At 36.5% G+C, this 25,650-nt stretch overlaps 1 protein-coding gene across 2 annotated transcripts in view; it reads right to left on the bottom strand.

Moving 5' to 3' along the window:
* Nucleotides 1-25,650, bottom strand: part of LMBRD2 (LMBR1 domain containing 2) — a 33,597-nt gene that overhangs the window by 555 nt on the left and 7,392 nt on the right. Inside the window, exons 3-18 of one of the 2 annotated variants that reach the window (XM_056513300.1) lie at nucleotides 25,567-25,646; nucleotides 23,678-23,773; nucleotides 22,645-22,812; nucleotides 21,601-21,811; nucleotides 20,090-20,164; nucleotides 19,623-19,736; nucleotides 18,876-19,059; nucleotides 18,389-18,570; nucleotides 17,451-17,584; nucleotides 17,126-17,231; nucleotides 16,349-16,446; nucleotides 14,449-14,552; nucleotides 12,239-12,285; nucleotides 10,992-11,094; nucleotides 9,665-9,794; nucleotides 4,412-7,222 (exon numbers count right to left, since the gene is read on the bottom strand). In XM_056513300.1, coding sequence (XP_056369275.1) covers nucleotides 7,162-7,222; nucleotides 9,665-9,794; nucleotides 10,992-11,094; nucleotides 12,239-12,285; nucleotides 14,449-14,552; nucleotides 16,349-16,446; nucleotides 17,126-17,231; nucleotides 17,451-17,584; nucleotides 18,389-18,570; nucleotides 18,876-19,059; nucleotides 19,623-19,736; nucleotides 20,090-20,164; nucleotides 21,601-21,811; nucleotides 22,645-22,812; nucleotides 23,678-23,773; nucleotides 25,567-25,646 — 1,893 coding nt within the window. In that variant the 3' untranslated portion in view covers nucleotides 4,412-7,161. Of the gene's footprint in view, nucleotides 1-4,411; nucleotides 7,223-9,664; nucleotides 9,795-10,991; nucleotides 11,095-12,238; nucleotides 12,286-14,448; nucleotides 14,553-16,348; nucleotides 16,447-17,125; nucleotides 17,232-17,450; nucleotides 17,585-18,388; nucleotides 18,571-18,875; nucleotides 19,060-19,622; nucleotides 19,737-20,089; nucleotides 20,165-21,600; nucleotides 21,812-22,644; nucleotides 22,813-23,677; nucleotides 23,774-25,566; nucleotides 25,647-25,650 lie in introns of those variants that run through there. The other variant, XM_056513301.1, reaches the window with a different exon arrangement.

Below are 25,650 nucleotides of genomic sequence, written 5' to 3'. Positions count from 1 at the left end.
AGTCCCTTCCAGCCTGATCTTGAAAGTTGCACCACCTCTCTGGGCAACTTGTGCCAGTGTCTCACCACTCTCATTATAAAATACCTCCTTATATTTTACTTCAATCCACCCTCTTGCAGTTTAAAACCACTATCCCTGGTGGGTCCTATCTTAGTTGTAAACTTCCCTGAAGCATTGAAAGGCTGCAGTGAGATCTGAGCCTCCTCCTCTCCAGGCTGAACAAACTCAACACAGCCTTTCCTTAGAGGGGAGGTGCTCCAGCCCCCTGATCACCTTTGCCATCTCGACTTGCTAACAGATCCATGGCCTTTTTATGCTGGGGACCATGCAGCACTGGTAGGTCTCACCAGAGCAGAGGGGCAAAATCAGCTCCCTCAACTCACAGAGACAGTAAAATATTTAAATTAAAAAGATATATTCATATTTCTCAATTTCCTTCTTTTTTATTTTTTAGGGAAAATAAAAGAAATAAATATGCAAGCATTAGAAGATGAGATGGAGTAAATTTCTTTGCTGTGCCTGTCTCCCCACAGCTGCAGTGGATCAATCTCTTGCCTTTATTCTCACTAGTGGCTGGGATGAGCCAGAAGAAATTATGTATGAGTTATCACAGAAAAGTGGGAGACATTTAGGGACCCTACCTTTCACCCCACCTTATGCCTCTCAGAAATACTCAATGCCAAGTCAGTCCTCACAAGTTTTCCTGACAGTAACACCAGGTATGCAGTATTCTTGATTTCCCTTTTTAATCTGCCTTCAAGAAGATTCAAAATGATAACCAAAACAAGATTGAATTGTCTTCTAAAGTATGAATAAAAGTATAACTTTCACCTGGAAAAAAGAAATAGGCAAAGTTTCTCTAAAGGACTACTTTCAAAAAAACCTTAGAGAAGTATGAACATCTAAAACACACCAGGGAAAATATATTGCAGAAATAATTTATTTCATGCCAATTTAAGTATTTGACTAAATATATTGTAACACACATTTCAAAAATATTATCCAGTACAGCAGTAATTCAGAACACTACAGAGAATAATGTTTAGCACACTGAATTTCAAAACAAGGTATTTACGCATACATACTTGCATCATAAGGCAAAAGAAGATAGTCTATCCATAAGCAGCACTCCTACAGCCTATCTTGATATACACTGGAGAATTAAGGTCTATTACTAAACCTATACCTAGAAATTAATTCTCTTATCTTCCAGATACCTCTACAGAAACACAATGTATTTCTACAGAAAATAATTAATTTCTATGGTGACAGCTAAGGTATCACTCTGAAACTACTAGTTCATAGGAATATGTCAAACATAACAACATAATTCTGAGGAAATAACTGAAGCTGCATACTAAAACACACACATGCATACAAAAGCACGCCTGAGGACGACATTCCAATGCATTCTAACAAAGAATAAACCTGATTGGGTTTACCATATGACCCAAACCGAGGATACCAGATACAATGCAATAAAAACAACAACAGCAATTTAAGACATCTAGTTCAAAAACATGCCTTTTAAAAATATTTTTTAATTTTTTTTTTTTGCTAGGAATGCTGAATTTCTGTTAACATAATCAAATGGTGTAGGAGTGTCCCGGCTTCAGATTAGACTACTTAATTAGAGGCACAGCTAGTATTAGGTGACTGCCATGAAGCAGTACATATCCTATAGAGCCCATTAGGGAAAAGGAATGTAAAAGTTTCAGACAGTTTACAAGATTGACAACTAAGCTGCTCTGAAAAAAGTTAACAATTTTTTGAATTTAAAACAAAAATTAAAAAGCTAGGATGCAATATATCCCCTTAGTAGTGCTATTGTTAATAATTAAGATGCATCTACTTGTCTGCAATGAACCAATTCAAGGAGCCTCATAAAAAATTTTCCTTCATAAAATGATCTCTATTTGGTATTATGAATGCCCCTCACATTTCAAGTAATTAAAGCATAATGCAAACTCAAATAAAATGTAGTACTTTTCACACAATATTTACAGTATTCCAAGACAAATTTAATAAAATACAAATTACCATAATTATAGAAAATCATAGTAATAATTTTAATAATTCCTATGTAAAAACCATTGCTCATGTTATATTTTAAAATAGCAAGAATAAATATTTAAAAGTCAGCAGTTTTCTACAATTCCTATTAATACTGTTAATGATTATTTTACAAGTGCTTGATTAAAAAATAAAGGCAGATTATATATCATGATTTTTTCCAGTAGTGTAATTTATAGAAGTATAAAGTTTCCTTTTTTCTTAACACATTAATGTAGTTAAATAAGAAGCTATGTTGTCGTTTGCCCAAAGCATCACCATGAGCCCAGATAGGAAGTTACAGATCTTTCACCTTCCCTCATAAAAACACTTCCTCACTCCATGGCTGATACACTCCTTTTTAGCTGAGTAGGGGACTTATTTCCCAATACACATTTCAAAACATGTATTAAGAAAAAGAGAACTACAGTTTTTTTGCTATCCATGCTTTTTAAGAACTCCAACACAGTCTAAGTACTGTTTTCACACTGTTTTTTGAAGTTCATTGTGACTTGCATATGTTCTTCTCACTCATTTACATCTTTGACAGGAAGACATTCAAACATTTGTATTTAACTTGGGTGGGATTTTTGATATTTTAGGGTCTTTTTTGGTGTTCACTGGTGGAGAGAAAAATGCAGAAATGATGGCAAAAAACTTCTCAGTAATTCAGGAAGTGAAACAATAAAGAAATAGAACACTGACATTCTCTAGCAGCAAATAAATATGACTCTATATATACACTGACAGAAAAATACTCAATTAATTAATTACTTAATACTCGGTTCCCAAAGCACAGTTTTGCAAGGGAGTTTACTTAAAACCATCTAATCTGGAGCATCAGAAGTGATTCGGGAACAGTTAGTCTACAGTACACTCACTGCTTAAACATATCAAAACTTCATGTAGCTGTAGTGCTACTGGGACTGGAGCTGTAGCAGGAAAGAACCCATCAAGAGTTGCCACAATCTGGCTGAGAAGCACCATGGAATCCCAGAATGGTTTGTGTTGGAAGGGATCTGTAAAGGCCGTCCAGTCCAACCCTCCTGCAATCAGCCAGCACATCTTCAACTACATCTGGGTGCTCAGAGCCCCATCCAGCATGGCTTTGAATGTTTCCAGGGATGTCCATCCACAGCTGTCAGGAGTGGGGTAAATCCTTAGGGACATAGCTCCCAGGCACATTCTGCATTATTTGTATGAGTAGTAACCAAACTTGTTTGAAACCAGCTCTAGTGAACAGCAAATATTGCCCTTTTATAGTAGTATGCCATATTTCTTTACTGAAAGTATTCCAGATTCAGTCATATGAACCCATAATGAGTTTTCAAAACATACTTTGAATTAATTAGCCAATAAATTGCATGTAATTAGAGCCTGTATAACTCCTGGTCAGCAATGCACACTACGGATGAAACCTGACTTCACTTATCAAACTCCTTGTTTAACTGAACAGTGTCCAGTGAGGATGTGACATCAGGCATTGCCAAGCACAGTACAGAGAACTCTTCTCTGTAAAGAAAGTAGAGCTTTTCAGAGATCAAAAAGCAGCCATTGGTTCTTCCTTACTCCACTGCAACATCAAAAATGTCAGTGAATTCCCACTTCAATCAGCTCAGAATGTCTACGTTAGAATCTGAAATCCCACTGCCATTAATTTGTAACAGTCAACTCTTCGAATTACTGTATTCCAATGGAATCTGCACCAGTTACACATAAAATCTTGACCACGTTTCCTGTGAAAATTCTGGTTGCAACCATTTCACTGAGAGGGGAAAGACCAGGCGCCATGAAGGCTCAATCCCACTGTCTGGTCACCACAAACTAGGTTATTTCACAGATTTTCAGAAAAACAGATGCTCCTTCTAATAGCTTTTCTACTGGCCCTGAAATAGATCCCTTTGCAGTGACATCTCAAGAGTTAAACAGAGTTTAAATTTTATTTCTGCCTATTAGATTTTTATAAATAAACTGCTGAACAATTAAACGAGATACAAATTTTTAGAATAGAAATATAGAGTCTAAGAACATTCATGTGGATGGGTGCTCAAGAACATATACAACGCCTTTCATATAAAGATGAATTCAGGATAGCACTACTAAGTAGTTAAAAAATAAATTAAATAGGTGCTACCATAGAATTGCTAAAGAAATATCTGAATAAAGAGAGACTCATCTTCTCAATTTCCAGTCCCTGATAAAATTCCAGCCTAAGATTTGGAACAAGCTTTTATAAATACAAATAATCAAAGTAAAAAGTGGCCTCAATATGAGTAGTCTGGAAATTGCATGAGCTTGAATGCCTGTGGGCATGGCTGACATCACTGTATTCACCTAAGAACAAAACTGACAATTACTGTATGTCTGCCAATTTATTAATATAATTATTTCTATACAAATAAAGATTTTTTTCTTCTTCATAGTAACAATTCAGTGTTTCAAAACAGGCAGATCAATGTATTACAAATACCACTACTGTTAGAATACACATACTAAAATCACAGGAGGTAGAGTTAGATCCCCATTAAAAATTACTTGAGAAAACACAGATTATTTTTAAAAATTAGTAGAATATGTCATTCATGAAAACTTACTTTTCAGAATAACTCATTCCTAGCTGCTTTAAGGGATGTGTTTTTTAAGCATGATAAAGAATGTATGATAAAAACATGTTCTCTTTCAGTTTTCAACATAACTTTGCAATAAGCACAGAAGAAAGCTCCCAAGTGGTAAGGATTTCTGACAAACTGGAAAAAAGCAACATTTTAAATTATTCAAATTACGAAAGTCATCATGAATTTGACCACATCTTTTACCTTATGATTACATTTGAATATTCATCCAACTAACTATGGTTTCCAAATATGCCTACACTAATGAAATAATGTGAAGCTTTTTTACACTTTCAATAATTGGCATCTTTGAATGGCAAAGTATTACTCTTTTTGCAACAACTTACTGCAAAATACAGGCACCTTAAAAACTGATATATAATGCAACAGGGTATTTAGGATATTAAAAGTGTTTACCACTACCTAGTCATGCTATGTATTTCCCTTCTTTTCAAGAAATACTTAGTTTGAAGCCGTGCCTGAGATGCGTGCAAATTATGTTTAAGTATCTAGTTCCATTTTCATAGTATGTTTTCTTTTACAGTTACAAAAACACTAGTGTGCCAAGATTTTTAATCATTACATCTGTAAAGATCTAAGCAGACATTGTATCTTCAATAATGTATTCTTGCTATTGCACATATGCTCATATGACAGTGACACCCATATTCAATTTCAACTATTTACACATGCTAAAATCACATATCTGCATATAATGTTGTAAAAGAAAAAATACAGACTTTCTTGACCAACATCCATTGCTCCAAAATTTATGCCAAAAAAAATTTCATGGAATCATGAGTACCAGGATGGAAGGAACCTCAAGGATTATCTGTTGACACCAAGCTGTGTGGTGCAGTCAATACTGCAGGGAAGAGAAGCCATCCAGCAGGACCTGGACAAGCTTGAGAGATGGGTCTGTGCAAAGCAAGGGCAAGGTCTTGTATCTGGGTCATTGTAATCCCAGACACAGCTTACAGGTTGGGCAGAGAACAAACTGAGAGCAGCCCTGCCCAGAAGGACTTGGGGGTGCTGTGGGTGAGAGGCTGGACATGCCCCAGCCATGGCACTCACAGCCCAGAGAGCCAAACGTGTCCTGGGCTGCATCCAGAGCCCCGTGGGCAGCAGGGCAGGGAGGGGATTCTGCCCCTCTGCTCTGCTCTGTGAGACCCACCTGGAGCACTGCAGCCAGAGCTGGGGTCCCTGCACAGGAGGGACGGGGACCTGCTGCAGTGACCAGAGAGGAGAGACAAAGATGGTCACAGAACTGGAGGAACTTTCCTATGAATACAGGCTGAGAATGAGGGTTATTCAGTCTGGAGAAGGTTGCATGGAGACCTCAAAAGCAACTTCCAGGGTCTGAAGATGCCTACAGGGAAGCTGGAGAGACTCTTCATCAGGAGGTGTAGTAATAGGACAAGGGAAAATGGATGAAAATTGGAAGAGGGGAGATTTGGATTACATATCTTAAGAAATTCTTTATTGTATGGGTGGTGAGGCACTGGCACAGGTTGCCACAGAGAACCTGCAGATGCCCATCCCTGGAAGTGTTCAAGGCCAGGCTGGATGGAGGGCTGAGCAACTCAGTATAGAAGGTGTCCCTGCCCATGGCAGAGGGGCTTGAGATTAGACGATCTTTAAGGTTCCTTCCAACCCAAACGGTTCTGTGACTACGATTTTACAGTCAAACCTTTCTGACGGAAAGCATAGTGTAGACAAGATGATGCAGCACCTTGTCCAGCCAAATTTTAAGTGTTGAATGTTGGGAGACATTATTATTATTATCTCTTCTCTGGAGACATTATTTCAATGGCTGATTATTCTAATTGTACAAAAATTTTCAATTGTGTCCAATTGGAATCTCAACAGGAGTAACTTGCGGCCATGCGACTCCTTGTAAGAAAGGGAGTCACCATCTCCTTTGTAGCCCTCTAAATACTAGAACTTGTATTATCTGATTTTATGAAGAAAGCCTGCCATTCATGCTTTCTGATTCAAATACCACTGAAGGCAAAAGAAGCCTTATTTTTCTTCAGCAGATTTTGGACTAGGCATAAAGTCCAAATAGAAAAATTATAGAAAGCATTTATTATTGTAATTGATATAACTGCACTTTGGATGCATCAAAATGCTGTCACAGCATTGGTTAAAATACAAAATAAAAAATTCTAAAAAAGCTCTTCCCCAAACTCAGACTGTTACAGTTCAAGCTGAGCCCTAGGTATATTTACCTAATTTACCATCTATTAACTTTAAATAGTTTTCTCATTTTGGTCATGACACAAAAGCCCACACTGATGCACAACAGTATCTACAGTAGCAGAAGCATATTCCTATTACAAGTGGTGAAATTATCATACACGTGCATTTCCAAAAGAGTTGTTCCTTCATTTTTTTTTAAAGAGTCTTTGATGGTTCAGTGATATATCACAAATACAGTATTTTCCAAGCACTGAGTAGGAGCTATATTTCCACTGAATTTTCTTTAGCATTGAGCTTAGACATCATCAAATATTTTGCTTCGAGACATTGACAGGTATCTTCCACCAGGCTGGTACCTGCAGAATCAATTTTAAAAGTGAAAAAGTGTCATAGGAAATAGAAAACATAAAGACTCATGAAATCATCTAACTCTCATTGCAATCTTACTCCTTAACTCCAGTGAATTACAGGCTTTGAGGTTTTACTGAATTAATTTCCATGAGATTTGAAAAACAGTCATTAAATTAAACCTCATGTGACCAAGAGAAACAGTTATATGAATACTGGGAGTCTTAAAGAACGATCCTTCCTAAAACAAAGAAAGAAGTTGGATGTTTTGTTTGAAGAGGACTTTGAAAAAAAAAAAAAAAATCCCAACCACACCAACAACTAAGCAAACAAACCAAAACCCAAAACACAATAAACCCAAACAAACAACAGCACCCATAAAGTAGCTGCGGGTGCTTAACAGTACATCTCATGGGGTGTTCTTAGAAGAAATACAGTATCAGATTTAATGAAAACAAAAGCCTGTATGCTTAGTGGGAAAAGAGAAACTTCACAAATTGTTGGTTGAATATATTTTAGAGACACTTTAAAAGCACAAGTAAGGTCCAACGTAAGCACAACATAGTTCCTTGCTGTAGTGTTTACTAAAACCTGAATGAACACAAAGCCATAACCTAGTGTCCTAACTGCCCTTACTGTCCAAGAATGTTGTATGAACTGCAGGAGCTCTAGTTTTGAAAACCAATGCTACATAAGCTACTTCTAAATTAATCTGAAGTCCATATGCAATGACTCTTGATTTACTACCTCCATGAAATGAAATGAAGGTTACTAGGCAAAGCTCAACTAAGCTTTGAAGCTCCTGGTTTTCTTTTTGAAGAAGTTTAGAATGTTCCACTTAGCAAAGCATGCACAGATGCCTGGAGACTTCTGACTCTGTGCTTGAGAAGTACTTGATCCAGAATAATTACATATGCATACTTCTGTTTTTAGCAGACAATCCCTTTCACACTGCACAGAAGCCAACTGCTGACATAAATTCTAGGCTAGAAATTCTACCTCCTCTTTAAACTCTTGTGCTTAAAAGCCCCAATTTTTCAAATATGGTGACATGAGACTAAACCAGTTGTCTAAATCAACCTGTGAAAGCTGGCAGTGCCATTTAACAGCATGTTAAATGTTTTGCATGTTTCTAAGTTGGCATTTGTTTATTGACAATACAGATGTAAGTCCACTGAAACAATTACTTTTTGTGACTTTTTGATTGGGCAAGCTAGTTTTAGCTGAAAAACAGCAAATGGTAAGTTTTTATACATAAGTTTTAAATTATTTGTCATTTAGTAGTTCTACACCATAACCACTCCCCCCCCAAAAAAAGCACCCATATAATATATTGCTTGTTTCTTAAATACGAGCAGAGCTAAGCAGTTACATAAGGTACTGTATAACTGAAGAAATTTGGTGTTGCAGTCACAGCCACAGAATCACAAAAATCTCTACTACAGACAGAGATACACAGTGCAGTCTGGTACTCCCTGTTCAGATTTTAATTTACTTTAGTAGTTACAAGATCTGATACCCAGCTGTTTTCCTGCAGCAGATCCTGTAACATTCAGTTTTCTTTCCTCCAGCCTTTTTAAAATAGATTTTATACTGGGAAATCAACTGAGCTTTCTCCAGTTTTGTAGGAAATTAGGGAAATTAAGGAAAACCTTATATTGTACATCTGTCTGTTGAGGCATTCACCTAGACCAGGTAGCTTGGTGTGCCCTGTATGCCAATGGAAATGGGAGCCCCAGGCAAGGTGCCATGAACAAATAAGAAAGGGCACAGGGACCTTTGGCCCAGCCACTCAGAGACCGTGCAGGAGCCAAGGGTTCAGCTGGAAGAGCCAGGATTGTGGTGCACATGGGCTGTGAGGGTGTAAAAGCTCAGGGATTCTTTTGTTTGGGGTTGCTCCCTGGAGGCACCAATTTGAGCTGTTATGCTGTCACTGCACCAAGATTAAAGCAACCAGATATCTGGGACTCTGCTCTGGGAAACCTGCAGTTGAGCTGCAAAGGGAAACTTTTCTGACTCTTGAGTGAGAAGGAGGTGAGTAGTGAGTGAAAGGGGATTCTTGGGGTCACTAGAGCTGCCTCTGGTAAAAGAACTTTAGTGCCAGCAGTGAAAGTCTGCGGTGGTACAAGTGTGACCCCCAGACTGCCCCCAGATTGGTCACACTGGGATGTTTCCTTAACATGCAGGTCATTAGTTTTATATGCAGCATGTTTCAAATTATGCCATACATAATGTTATATCCAGCTCAAATCTCACTCTGACATTTCTAAAAAACCTGGAATAACTTCAGGTTTTAAGAGATTTCAAAATTATTTCCTTATCATAGGGGAAAAGGAAGAAAGGAAAAAAGATGAAATTATAACCTTTATTTACAAGACTCTTATTATGAAACTATTTGGTACAGCTGTATCAGAAACTTTTAACTGGAAATTACAGAGAATATTCCTCACCTTCCTGAGTCCGATTCAAGGGGGTCATCATTAACAGAGTCTGCATTAAAATCCAAAGGTTCTGCATCCTGGAGGAGTTCTATTCTATCTCTTTCAGTCCTACCATTTGAACGGGTATACTTTGATAGTGCTGAATAAGTAAAAGGAATGAAAGATACTTATTTGCTTTGTGAACAGGAGTGTATGGAGACATCAAATTAAAAAAAAAATGAAACGTAAGAATAACAAAGCAATCTCATCCAAGCAAAAGTGCAATAATTTAGAGTAGATTTAATATTAAACCAAACTTGCTCAGATTTGTAGTATTTTGATTTTGTATTTCTGTATTTCCACAGAAATGCAACTACAACTTTCTCCCCTCAAATAGGTTGAGCTATACCTTGCAAAGAATCAAAGAAAATGAGAAACTAGAGGTAAGCATTACTTTTAAGTCACCCATTTATCCTCCCAGCTTCATGCATTAACTAAGCGGTTTGGAGGGGGTTTTTGTTTGCTTTTGTTTGTTTTTAAAAAAATTAATCTCATGAAATAATGAAATACAGTTGTTTTGCAGTTCACTCTGTGACCTTCACTAGGTCAGAACCTATGGCTTGTTTCAGAGTTGGAATGCCACATAATCACATGATGAACATTAAAATGTAATTTTAGTTAGTCTACCACTATCTGGGTTTGCAGCTTTCTACAGAGGAGGGGGAAATCTACCAGTGTTTTCTTAAAAGCATATTCAAAGCTTCCCTCCTCTTCCCCATTTTTCTCCTTTTTCTTCAGCTCCATTTTACTTGTTAGCTTACAAGAGCACAAAAAATATAGAAAACCCATTCACATTCTGACAAACTTTTTGGAAGTTTAAAGCAATCTAAAATGTATTTTGCTAACAGACACTATTAAATGAAAGTATATACACTTATGTGATGTTACATTTGTTAGTCATCTGATTGCTTCATTATTCCAGTCTGAAATAGTTCACTTGCAAGCAGAAGAGGTAAATTTTAAGATTTACAACACCCAACTTCAAGACATATCATGAAGTTTCTTTGTTGACAACTGCTACTCTAATGGCAAGCATTATATATACCATAAGACCAAGTAACTGGTCTGAAGAGTAGTCAGAATCTCTGATCCCAACTAGTTGGAAATGGAAAGAAATACAGTACTCTTTTGAGTGCCTAAAATGGCAAGATGGCAGTGAGCCACAGAAGTGAACATTATCAGCACAGCATCTAACACAAGAACGAAAATATTTGAAACTACTCTCACAACCAGTGCTGTGAAGACAATGTACTGAAACAAAACAAAACTAACCTCCCCTCCAACCCACAAAGCTTACGTCTATTGGCACTGGTCTCTGAGAAGCTGGATTCTTTCTGGTCTGTGTGGACAGCTCTGCTTCTGGTGGAATCATCTCTATTTCCATACCGCTCCTTCCATTCCTGGAAGAAGGACCATGAAGAAAAACATAAGTTAGCAGAAAAACGCAACATAACTGTTCAGTATCTTAATATAGGAAGAATTTTTGTTTCATTTTAAACTCAAAATGTGTTCCTTCACTAAACCACTTATCATAACTATTCTTAAGTAAAATACTTTTAGAAAACAAAACTGCATCTCAAATCTGCTCTCACAGTTCAGCCAACTGCCCTAAGTTATGGCGAGAACCACTGCTTTTACTGATCACTACTTCCATCTAGTGGCAAAATGGAAAAACAATGAGATTCACATAACACAGAAAAATTCATAGCTTAGTGTCAGGTCATTTCAGTGTATATTAAATGTGTCATACACTTGCTATTTTGCTTCCTAACAATTTCAAGTTTTAAAATTATGAGATGGAGGGAAAGGATCAAAAGAAAGGTCTATACAGTACTGTCTGTCATCTAGGATTAAATTATACCTAGGCTTGGAAAATGAAGAGGTTTTAGTCCCAGTACTATCTTGCATGCATCCTTTCTCTCATCCACCTTTTATTGTGATTTTCTATACTAGAATTTGTTATAAACTAGTGAAAAACTAAAGCTTCATAAATCTTTGAATACAATATGCGCAGAAAACATGACTTGAATCAAACATTCTGTTTGTTATTCACTGGAAACTATTAATTCTGTCTTAAATGTAATTCCCTACTCTGGCAAAACATAAAACAGAACCTGTGCCAATGACTTTCAAATGAGCACACAAAACAACAAGTTTGGGAGGAGCCCATATTTCAGTATGAGAACCCTGCAACTGCAGTTATTTCAAGCAGAGCAGTATCACTATAAGAGACTGGTAATAAGCCATTTCAGATTATTCTGTATCCTAGAAATCAGGAGTCTTTTTAATGCTTGTTATACCTATTGGCATACACCACAGCACAGTGAATAACAATAGTGTCCAAGTAGTGTCATTAAAATTGTCCTCTAAACTTCTATAATTAACCCCCAGTCAAGACTATTCCACAAGATTAAACTGATTCCATCCAGTATTTGGGAGTAGTTTTTTTTGTGAAATAGATTTTGTGAAACTGAATTAAATATCAATGGTATTCCTATCAGATATTGCAGTATAATACTATAATTAGCTAAACAAATCTCATACCCTTCTTCTGTTTTCACCTTCTTCCTGCCTCTGTCGTTTCCTTTTCTCTAAAGAGGAAAAAAAAAACCTTTGTCTGAGCGCCATTTAAGGGAAATAATTAGTGATTTTTTTTAAATAAGCAACGGAAATCTGAAGTTAACTAATTAATATTCTTATTGAAATACATGACACAATTAAACAAAAACAAAACAAAAAGCTGCTTGTCAATCATTATGGAGCTTCCTATCAATATATTTTGTCATGATGGTATTTTGGATCACAGCATAACATTTGGATACCAGCTGGCAAAGCAAAAAAACCACAAATAAACAAACAAACCAAAAAACACCCCCAAAAACCCCCAACAAACAAACAAAAAACCCACCAAAAAACAAACAAAATCAAAAAAACCCCAAGATATTCATGAAGTTCTGTGATGCCCAACCTGTGACCCAAATACTTTGTGTCTATATCTGTTATAAAGTTGGAAGTATAACCTTACGGTATCAATGTCATCATAACCTCTTATTTAAGGGAATGAAACTTTGATATTTCTCCAAAAAAAGAAATACTACTACTCTGAGTAAATCCAGGTTTTGTTTTTCATCAACTATGGGTATAAAAGTATTCCATAATATAACATTGCATCCAGAAATTTTGATTTCTAAACATTTACTCAAAAATTACAATGTCTTTTAGCAACTTTTAAGAAACACTTTCAATAAAAAATAATGTAAAATAAAAAGCTTTCCAAACTAGCAGATAATTCCAGTTTTACATAATAAATGTGCTTTCCTTAATAAAACACAGCTAGTTGACATAGCAAAAAAGACTGAAGGAAATGACTGAATTTGTGCAGCTCAATCAACACACTTACAAAAGAAAAATTAGTTCTTTGATGACAAAGACAATTTAGATGTTAATCAGACTTTATGATATATTACACAAGAACCTGCTAAGGTATTATTTGATAAGTAACACACTGCAAAATATTTAGAAATATGTAAAATTCAGATACTGGATGAATAACACTGGTACTTCATTCAAGATGTCAATGATGTCCATCATACATAGCGACCACAGCACTGTAAGTTTATTGCAGTTTGTGCTGTGGCCTTCCTCAGGACACCTTTAAAATACTGACAGACACTATGCTTTTTTTTTCTGCAACATTTCAGACAAACGTAATCCAATAATACATTATATGATGAAGAAAAGACTGATGTATTTAATGTTTTCCTTGCATCAGTCTTTAAAACTGAGACCAGTTGTTGTCTGGGTACCAGGTTCCCTGAGCAGGAAGGCAGAGATGGGGGACAGAATGAAGTTCCCAAAATCTAAGGAGATATGATCAGTGACCTGCTACATTGCTTGGACAGACACAGGTCTGCAGGGCCACATGGGATCGACCCAAAAGCACAGAGGAAGCTGGTGGGAATGCTCACCAAACCACTTTCCTCTAAACAATCAATTAGGTCACAACAACTCTGTGCAATGCTAAAGGCTTGGGGCAGAGCAGTTGGAAAGCAGCCTGTTGGAAAAGGACTTGGGAGTACTGGTTGACAGCAGCTGAACATGAGCCAGGGCGTGCCCAGGTGGCCAAGAAAGCCAATGGCACCTGGCTTGTATCAGCAAGAGTGTGGCCAGCAGGAGCAGGGCGGGGATTGTCCTCCTGTCCTGGGCACTGGTGAGGCCACACCTCAAATCTGGTGTCCAGTTCTGGGCACTTCAATTCAGGAAAGGCACTGAGGGGCTGGAGTGAGTGCAGAGAAGGACAACGGAGCTGTGGAACGGAGTGGAGCACGAGTCTGATGAGGAACAGCTGAAGGAGGTGGGGGTGCTTAGCCTGGAGAATAGGAGGCTCAGGGGAGACCTTATCACTCCACAACTCCCTGAAGGGAGGGTGTAGTGAGGTAGGCATTGGTCTCCCCTCCAAGTAACACACAACAAGACAAGAAGAAATGTCCTGAAGTTGTGCTAGGGAAGTTTGGATATTAAGAAAAAATTCTTCACCAAAAGGAATGTCAGATCACTGCCCAGGGAAGTCTGGAGTCACTATAGCTGGAGATATTTAAAAGATGTGTATATGTGGCATTTCCAGACATGGTTCAGTGGTGAACTTGTCAATGCTGGGTTAAGGATTGGACTCTATCTTAGAGGTCTTAACCAGCCTTGATGATTCCATGGTAGTATGATTTTACAGAAAGACTATGACAGAGGACCTAATTTACCTCTTCTGATTAGCTCTTTTCCTTCATCAATCAAATCAGAGGTCATTTCGCTATCACCCATGAACTGCTGGAATCCCAAAAGATTCAAACAACGAGTTCCTAAACTGGTAAAAGAAGAAGCCATTTCCTTTGTTAATTTACAATTAATTAATTAATTAATGGTTTAGATACATTACAGAACAAAATGTAAAACAAACTATTCAGAACTGTATGAACAATCCAAGTAAAAAGTAAAAACACAGAAGACAGACTATTATACCAGCTAAGGAAACAGAAAATTCAGAACCCAGAACAATAACTGGTGACCCAGAATAGGAGGGTGACCTAGGTGAACCAGAACAGTAACACAGCCCTAAATACAATTGAAAGTGATGGAATAACCCTATTCAAACACAGAAATTAAATGCATGTAGTCTGAGAGTAGTGCAAATGACACTTGCTTAAAAATGCTTTTAACATTAGATGCTTGCTTTAAACGTCCTCAGATATAACAAAATTTGTACCTATAATATGTCATTAACTCTTCTTTGCCAGAAGGCAATTACTATGAAAATTCTGCTTATTATTATTTCTGTGTTTTTGAAAAAGTAATAACATAGGAAATCCACTTTCACCTCAGGAGTTCACTCAGGAGAATGCGTACTGCATACTTTTAAGCTGTAGGGATGCTGGCTGCCCTTTTGGATAGTCTGGCAGCAGTCAGACAGCAAGCTTGCTCCCCCAGTTTTACACCAGTCTGCAACTACATAGCATGAAGCCACTTTCATCTTTTCAACTTCACATCACAAAACACAACTGCTGTTTTTGTACTGTTTGCCTTCCTTCAAACTGAAGTATTGATATATTTTTTCTCTATACTACCTTAAGACTGCTGGATTAAACACAGGAGAGTTAGGTTTCCTCAACAGATTTTAATTCAACCTTTTTGCAGGTATCTGAATCAGCAGAGGTCATTAAAGCAACCCTCTCTCCTCTAATTTCTGTTCTTCCTTTTCACTATGGCATTCCAGGATGATCATCATGGACAAGAGGTCACACAAATTTTTCCCTTCTCCTTTCTTGTCATTGGCTTTACTGTTTGTTGCTTTGTTTTGTTTGTTTTTTTTAGCTCCACCACCACTTTCCTCAAGTAACCCAAAGATAAGCAGAAAAAACTCACAACTAGATACTTGCTGTCTTACTATCTATAGATACACATACAGTATTCACGGACATCCAAGGCATTTTACTACATTGTACTTGACTAAAACCACAGAGATTGCTTCTGACTGAATGGTAATGCAAAATGGAAGATATTAACATAAATGTAGCTCAGCAAGATCAGACTAGAAGTATCTCATCCCTTACAGTGTACAAAACCAGATATTTTGAAATTATAAAGCAAGAATGTAACTGTTTTCTGCAATTACCCTTCCAGCCTCCAACAAACTGTGACTTAGGGAAACAAGATCAAATTACTTAAAGCAGTATGCATTACCAGAAGTCTGGTAATACATCAGAAACTTGATATGAGTATTTGATATAAGTCTGTTAAAAAGTTCAATATCTAAAATTACTGCTAGTGTTTAATTTATGAGAAAACTTCACTGAAAACAGCTTTCTCATGGTAATTTTAATCCCAAAAGCAGAATCTAAATGTCTCCAGGCTCCAAAGTTTGAATAGATCACCCTTTAAAATCTAGGAATGAAGTTTAAATTAACTCAGTTATGAGTTAACACAACCTATATTTTTAAAATGTACACATTTCACCTACATAAATAGCCATCTATGGATTTGGGTTTCGCATTTTTATTGGAATGACACTGCTGGAAAAGGAGCACTGAATCTCTTCCTGAATTAGATGAAACTAATTTTATTAATGTAAAGAAGCATGGAGGATCTATCTTACAAATCACTTACCTGAAGTATGTAGCAATACAGAGAATGACAACAAGCATTGGGTAATATATATAGAATCCATCTGCAATGAAGGACAGCACTCTCATGGATCCCATTATCTAGGAAAAAAAAATCCACAAGAACACGCTCTAAGTAACTATATTCTACATAAACCCATGAAGATCATGCCTTCTCACACAAATACACAATCCTTTACAGTGACTTTAGCAAGGCCATATTATCACAGATCTTGAGAATAAGCAGATGTAAAAGCCACCTCCTGCACTCTGAGGTTTCTAAAATGCTAGATTCTGTAGTCTCACCTACTCTAGAACAAGGCCAAATCTGGCAGACAAATTTTTTCATCTGCTGTGAAAAGAGTCTCTAAACAACACAAAGAATCTAGTTACAAACAACGAAAGACATGAGATGTAGCCTGCCACAGAAACCAACTCTTCAATAAAACCAAACTCAGTAGAAGTTTACAGTAGAAGTTAGGATTGCTTCCAATCTATAGGGATGCCCTACATCCTAAAGCCTGTGCAAGCTAAAACAGGAGTTGATACTATGAAATGGAGAACACCCTGAACTCTAAAGTATAAACTTTACTTTCTTAAGATAAAGAGGCAAAAAACCCCAAAAAACTATTGATGACTTCTAAAAATTATTAACAAACTCCTTTTTTTTATCCTGTTGAAAAGATTTGAATATCTGAATTTTACTGTAAGATGCATTTAAAAATCCCCTGCCTATTCTCCAAACCATATCAAAAGCTCAAACCCACGTTTTCTTACTTACAGATGTATAAGCAGTTGGCTGAGTTTTTTTGTGAGAGATTGTTGCATCCATATGGGTCAAGCCCAGAAAGTTTAAGCACAATGGTGGAGTAAGACGGCAAAATAACCTGCACAAATGCAAGAGGCAACAGCCTTTTAAAGTTTCTTACATTACCAACAAGATCATAACTGGATCTATCATAGTAACAGGATCTATCATAGAATAATGATGCTCATTAGGAATTATATCCATAAATTACAAATTTAAGAATGCAAATGGAAGTTTTATGGACATTTTCAATTCAGTATTTGCTAGAACATCTGCAAAACATATACCAAATACTTACATGCCACTGAAAAGGAGACTGTATGCATCTGTCTGATGATGTGAAGCTAAGTAATAATAGTTAAATACACGGATCCTGAAGACAGTAGAGTAAACGCAAATGCTCAGGAAAAAGATGGTAAGGAAACAGGCCATCTAGGGAAAAAAAAAAGTATTGTAGAGTTGTTGAAATGTTGAACTTTATTAAAGATTTTAATGTGTTCAGCAGATAGCCTGTCATATGCAGAGACCATCTCCTGCATTAATTTTTAATTTTGAGATGTGAGAATACCATCTGAGATGTGAGAGTACCAGCCATGAGAAGAGTTTTTGGGAGTTTTTCAGAACAATTTAAACTGGAAATGACAATTATAACATTCTAGACATAAGCTAACACAGTTGACCCTAGACACATTCTACTACTTCTTGTTAATGTAAATAACATTGCTGCCATTGCCTCAATAATTACTATGACTGATATGGTATTTCTTCCCACCAAAAAAAAAGGCATAAACCTGAGCATTTTCAAATCAGCCTTTCCTAACTATACTGGAATTTTTCAGCTCTGTATCTTTTCTGATAAATTTGTGCACACATATACTAGCCACACCCATGGCTGGATTCCTGGTCATCCACAAATTCCTTTTTAGGAAACTGAGGTCACATACATGGCTGATTAGAAAGTTTAATTAACACCTAGGCTCCAAGGTAGCATTTCAGAAATTAACCTACCCATGATATTATGGCAAGCTGGGTCATGCCTTCACCTGGTATTGGAGAGTTTTAACAAGTAGCAAAAGGCAGACTTCCTCCACAGGAACAAAGTTTGTTACCATATATTTAGAGACCTTCTAAAGTTGACAGATTATTTAGAGATTTATTTTTAAATCTAATTTATCTACTGCTGTTACAACAACCATTGATCTGAAAACTTTTTTCAAGTGATTATCTCCAACTTACCTCTATGTATATATAATTATATGTCTTTTCTGCCAGCTGTATGAAAACTGCAAATAGCGACAGAACTGGTTTTGTGCTGAAAAATGTGCACTCTGACCACACAACAATTACAGAAAATGTGGCCAGCACAACTGCAAGCACTCTGTAAAACCATGGTCGGAGAAGGCATTCCCAGTACCACTCTGGAAAAAACAAACACACACACATATCTGGAACAGGCTAATGAAAGTTACACAAGCAGAAACAGAACTCCATCACAAAAGGCTTCAAAGTTTGCTGTTGCTTTATTGCTACCGAATTTGTAAATAAAACTGAGGCTTATGGTCAAGAGCATAAATTAGTATCTGATAGCTATCCATTACATAAATGCATTAATATTGCAGACGTACTTCACTCTGCTGCAGCTGAACATAAAACACTTGGCTCTTTTTACAGAATGGTATCAGTTATGCCTTAACATACTCAAAATCAGCACAACAGCACTTACCAACCGTTGGTGTGTAGAAATACTGAATAATTTTATTTTCTGGTTCCTGGGAATGAAAGGTATGAACAAACTGTCGAGTTGCACTGCTTTCATTTTTTGCCACATCTTCCAGGTAAAATGCTTGCTCTAGAAGAATTTGCCACTGGACCTGTGTACGACGATGTCTCTGCACTGAATAGATTACCTACAATAAATTGCAAGAAACTGGGCTTACAATGTACTTGTTTCAAAAATGGCAGAAAATCCTTTCAAAATCCTTTGAAAATGTGTGCATTGCAGAACTGCAAAGACGGTATCTTCAAAAAAGCAGGTGGTTAATTCTCTGAATACATAAAGCATAGAGGTACTACATATATGATTACTGAGTTTTGCAGCTCTTCCATCACAAACCATCTGTAGCAGTTAAATCCTACTTTTCCCAACCCACCACTTTATTTTTGCATCTCAGTAAATATCAAGCTTTTACTATAATTTCATTTTCTGAATGCACTGTCAATCAACCACTACAAGGTCTATTCACAGACAGCTATAACACTATCAAGATACAACAGAAGAACACTTTTTACACATCCAGAACTTTGATGGTTTGGGATATTAAATATCTGTGCCTTCTTCCACCTAGAGAAGTTTTTTTTTAAGTAGCTTAAACCCACTATACTCAACAATCCAGATGAAGTGCATTCAAAATCTTTGACCAGCACTTACTACATTAGCATAAGTGATGCATTCTCCCATCTATTAATATACCTGCTTGTGAAGTTTGGCCAAACTTTTTTCACTGGGATAACTGTTCTGTCTTTCATCAAAATCTTCATAATCATCCATGTTCCTACCCATTCTTTCCTGGTACTCAGTAGGGCACTGGAAGGAAAAACGAAAATTAACTGGGTGACAAAAACAAGCAGCATTTGTTAATTATTTGTAAAACTTTGGGGCATTTCATGCAACTGAAAAGCTCACTCTACGCATACATTTTTCTCTCCTTCTACAACACTATGTCAAAACACATCAGATAATTACATACATCATAAGAAGGTATTTCACAAAGAATTTCAACTCAGTCTCAAGAAAAACTCAAAAGATGTCAACTAGAGATTTTATATTAAAAGCAAAATAAAGTAGTATACAAGTATTCTGTATGTGCAGGAAACACCTCCTTATTGAAGATAAATATTGCAGATAAGCAGTAAGGCTGAAGATAAGCAATTGGTTACCTTTTTCAATATTGTGTCAACACATTTCCTCAAGGGGTGGTTATATTTTATACTCTCACTTACTTTACGGACTTCCTGTTGACAGAAAAAAGAACAGAGTAGTTTAACTATGCTAAGTTAAAAACATCAATTAATAGATTTTTCATAAACTATACATTTTAACTGGTCAAATAGAGTTGCTGCTCTCCCAATTGGAAAAGATGATCAAGGCCATCAAAAAAGCCATCAAAGCTTAAAAAAAATACAGCTTCCTAAAAGCCATAGCTTTACTAAATATCTCATAAAAAGTAAGCAAAGTATTTGTAAAGAACACTCAAGCATTTCTTTAAAGAAAGAACAGCAGTGTGCAAACAACTACACAAATGCATGGAGGATTGGTTTCTATGCATGAAGGCTGAAATGGAAAAGACTTTCTTGTTTAAGTTAGAGAGGAAAAGGAGATAAAGAGAAAGTCCCACTGACCAACTCAAGGCACTGATCATGTCTTTAGGAAGCCTGTTCCAGTGTGAGACCGTCCGCCACCCTTGTGGTAAGGAACTGCTTCCAGTCTGGACACAGCTCTGAATCACCCCCATGCATCCTGTCACTGGCTACCAGGGAAAAGAGATCAGCATCTCCCTCTGCACACATCTGAACAATGCTCTTAGTAATTTGCTTCAACTTTTGGTCAGCTCTGAAATGGTCAGACAGCTGCACCAGATAACCATTGTTGGTCCCTTTCACTGGGAATATTCTTTTTTAAGTGCTGTCCTGGTAAAAGAGGTTGTCATTGCTCATTTTCTAGCAAGTCTTGTAGTTATGTGCCACTTAGACATAAGTTAGTTTTTAACTGTTTTAGCAGTTTCTCCAAAATGCTATTACAGATGAATGAAGTGTATTACTAATTAGTACTGACACAAAACACAAATTTCCTCCCTACCCTACAACAGTCCACATACATTATTCCAAGCCATGGTATCCCAGCAAAAGAACCATAATAGCTCTTCAAAGGGCTAGACTTCCATTCTGTTTTTGAACTACATTAAAGCCAAGCCTACTGCTCACTGACATTTAACAGCAGAGTCTAAAAAGAAACTTGGGAAAAAAACTGTCTATATAGTCTCTTCTCAAAAAGCATGCAAGCATGGCAACATAATTTAGAAATTCTTCTCAAGATTCCAGAAATACAGAGCAGAGCATAAAAGTGGTACACAAGTTGAACACTAGTGAAACATCTGTATACTGACTGATCAAGCTCACTCTGAAGTATTATTTGTTAGTGACTAGTATTACTCCAAAAGGGTCAATAAAAGAATAGACTCAACAAATAATGTTATCAAGTTGCTATGATTTTTAAATTCTGTTTTGACTTTTGCACAGGATTGAGTGTTATCAAGTGGCACATTATGATGACTTTCTTAATTTACAGAATTTTAATAGTAAGCTCATGCTACAAGTGTTCAACACCAATGAATTCAGACACAACTAACAGCAGCCTTCACCTTTTTCTACAAGGAAAACTAGTTACTTACCTCCATAATATCCTCTAAATTCTCCTCTGCATCTGCTTTTTCAGTCATCAGTTTGGCAGCTTTGAAGTAAGTCTTCATGAGTAGATAACCTCTCTTGGCTCCATTCCAGTGAGAACGAGGAATTTCCACCAAACCATAACCCAAAAGCAACACAAGAAGGAACAGACCCCATGTATTTGCAGCAGCTATTCCAATGGTCTGAAGCTGGTTCCTAAGGAAACAAAACAGTATAAAAACCTCAAACAAACAACATCCTCCTATCCTGCCTGCTAGAAACCAGCCTTGAAGTATGAACAGTACCAATATGGCTATCAAGTTCACAGGAACAGACTGGTTCATCTAAATTTTTTCCTGGAGCCAGTCTGCTGCTTGGCCATATTTAAAGCTGCCACAATTTTCCTGTATCTCTCATGTTCTGCCCACTATGAAAGGAAGATAAAGATTTATTTGGTTGTTCTCAAAGAAACTAAAGCAATACTTTCCCTTAAGAAACAACATGAACGTATCAAACTTACTTTGACAGTGAGGTCAAAATAGCGTAATGGCAGCCACTTTGTAAAAAACAGCCTCAGAATCCAGGATTTGTATTCAGAATATTGTGTTCAGAAATTTGTATTCAGATTTCTATTCCATCTGGTATGGAAGACTATAAGCAATTTATAGATGTAAGTAATTTTAACTTTCCATTTCATCTTTAAAGTCTACAGCATTCAGATGCACTACACAGAAAATACTGATTTTTTGAATACGTTGTTCTGAAAACACTGGAAGTTACTAGCTTAGCAAATGTGTTTGTATGGAGAAAAAAGAACCATTGTAAATACAAGAGGATTCCTCTGATGTACATACCAAAATCAGAAAACCAAACCCCAAATATTCAAAAAAAGCCCCTTTCATATAAAAAGTTAACATATCTTTCTAACTGCCTAGCAAAATATTATTATTAAAACTAGTTTTTTCAGAAAGACTCATTTCAACCACAGAAGAAACTATTCATGACAATTCTGTAAGAATTCATGGAATTGTTTACAACATTATTCTTACCACTGTAAATTGAAGTTTGGGTTTACAGCCACATATATTAGAAATGCTCCAAAAATTAGCAAGTAAGTGCCATAATAGATGGCATTCTCAATCAAAGCAGTTTTAATCTTTCCAGTGATGGAGAAACCTCCTGATCTAGCATATGACTGCATGAAAGGTAGCAGAATCCTAGGAGAAAAGGAAACAAAACAAAACCACGTAAGTCAATCAAAAGGAAAAAAAAAAAAAAAAAAAAAAAAAAGAAAACAAAAATCCCACCAATTCCCACCAAAAGTCTCCCAAACACCCAAACCACCAACTCCCCCGAAAAAGTACTTTAGCAGTGTCAGGTTACTGAGGCAGGGGTGTTAAAGTTTAAGACTCCAAAGCTTCTAAGAAATTAGCTACTTAGATGTTTTTATACTAGATGTACCTGTCTGTTGGCAAACCTTAAACAAGCTGCAGATAAAAACAATACAGTTAGCTTTGCCATGAAAAATCTATTATAAATAAGAATGAACTACCAACCCTGATATCCTTGACTAACTTACAAAAATAATTATTTGACCACAGGTTGATCAGAAACCACACAAAGCATAGACAAACCAAAACCCCGTAGATAAATCTTTTTTCTGTAGCTATATCTAAGGCTTTACACAATAGAGACGATAAAACCAACTGATTTACAATATTAGTCAAAAATCACCCAAATTATTCATGGAATTATTTTGGTATCTGGTTACCTAAAACACATATTTTTTCAGACAATCTATCCATAAACACCTACATGTGTAAATTGCTTAGTTTCAACTACAAAAGTGAACCAAGGGTAAATGGCTGTCACCTGAAATTTGCTTCCACAGAAGCAAGAAATAAAAGAATATGACTAAATTAGTACAGTAATTATTACAGAAATTTCACTACCAGAAAGTAACATACAATTTAACAGCTCTTTGCCATAGTGATACACATTTTTAAAGAATGACATGACTGGTAAAATGGTCTACTTAAAAACTGTATCATCGTCTTTGCCATATTGTTTTGCTTTACTTACCATGTTAAAAACTGAGATGTCCAATATACAACACGCCAGAAAATTGGCATAATTCCATCAGGAATATAACTCCAGGGTTTGAAACATTTTTGCTTGCTGTTACAATGTAAAGAAGACTATTGTTAGTAGCAGAGCCATAAGTATAAAAAGCATCTTCTATAAATTCCTATCTAGAAAAGCCTTTGAAAAGAAAGTAATATAATACTATTACATTATCAACCATCTCCCAAATAAATAAACTGAATAATCACATTTTCCTAACCACATATAACGTATTTGTACAGCACATCTTTCTTAGAGAAAAAAAAAAAATAAAAGCCCCAAGACTGAAGAAGACTATTCAATAAAGCATTTTAAGGTAACAGTTTTTTTTTTCAGTGGTAATTATTTAATTCACAAAACAAACACTTGTTTAGGACACAGAAGCATTAAACTTTGGTTGGTGCAGCAGGTTTTTAAAAAATAGCTAGGCACATCATCATCTAGAGCACTTAGTCATACAAAGAATGTATTAGTTGTTTCTTCTGCCACCCAACTGGATCAAGTCAGTTTTATATAAATTTTGACTCAGTAAGCCAATACTCTTCTGGCAAGTAGTGCTCACTGCAGAAGACCAGAAAAGTCATGTGAACCCTTTGAGAAAAAAAAGAAAAAGAAAAAGAAAAAAAAAACCAAAAAGAACAAAGGAAAAAGTGTCCATCTGCACTAAGGCAGCTTGTTTTTTTGCTACACACCTGTCTGGGTAATGAAGCAAGGCTGAGTCAAGGGGCAATAAAGTCAACTTAGATAGGATTACCCAATGAGAAATAATTGGTGTTTTCCGGAGTCCAACTAGTTAAGCCTGAGATGTAAGTTTTTATGTGCACAGACTTAATATTTTCAAAACAATCAACTCAAGATAGAATGACAAGTAGCTGTCCCTGCCCCTGGAAGAGGACTGGAACTTGATGATCTTTAATGTCTCTTCCAACCCAAACCATTCTGTGATTCTATGAAAAAAAGTTTGTCAGGAGCTATGGATAAATTAACAAGTTGCTGAATAGTTTTCAAAATGTGTATATAATTAAACATGTTTAATTAACATCCACTGAGTGGTCTTAAGTATAGCGTGCAACATTGTGTGACTGTCATTTCACCATTCCACCACTCTTCCAGGCCCTGCTTTGGGGCAGCAAGACTGGAACTGCTTTGCACAGACATATCAGCTGACATCTTAAAGGCTCTGATAATCTTACAGATAACTACACCGCACACATCAATAGCACAGGGAAACAGCCAGTGCAGGCTAATGCATGCACAGCCGCAGAAGAGCTCATGTTAGTCTATTTCTCCATGTTTAGGGATTACCTTCTTCCTGCCAGGACACAACCAGTGGGCAACCATTACTTTGGAGGAATACAGCACATTTCAGATAACTACAATTGTCTCGTATATGTAATTGTAAGAAGCAATTAGATATACCCCGGCATGTAAGACAAGCAGTTAATTTCATTCATATTGTAAAAATTAAAGGTATAAAATTAGATTTTCAGGTTTAAAGTCTTTAAGATTGTAAAGGAATAGCATTCATCAAAGTCTCTCCTCATAACCACGACTGCACAAAAAACAGTCCTATTGCTCTAACAAAAAAAAAAAAAAGGAAATCTAGTGACAGAAAAAAAGAATATTTGGGTAATCAGCTAGAACTACTACATAATTACCGTGTAATTTCTCCCAGCAGATAAAGATCCACTTTTCATCACCTTTTCCCTTTACTGTCCTTTATACTTACAAGCTCAAATTTTACATCTCACAGATAGGACTTACAGTGTTAAAAACACAATATGCTCCTCTCAATTAAAAAATGAAAATCTAAAATTCAGTCTAAAGAAAAAACACGTAGCTCATACCTTGGAGCAAGGGTAACGTAAGAGCCATTACTTTCTGCAGGACTGGAGTTAACCGCAAGTTTGCATCGATTATAAATAGTCTAA

This window comes from Oenanthe melanoleuca, chromosome Z (assembly GCF_029582105.1).
Source record: "Oenanthe melanoleuca isolate GR-GAL-2019-014 chromosome Z, OMel1.0, whole genome shotgun sequence".
Classification (NCBI taxonomy): Eukaryota; Metazoa; Chordata; class Aves; order Passeriformes; family Muscicapidae; genus Oenanthe; species Oenanthe melanoleuca.
The sequence above is the reverse complement of the archived record's forward strand: the minus strand, read 5'-3'. Positions and strand labels throughout refer to the sequence as shown.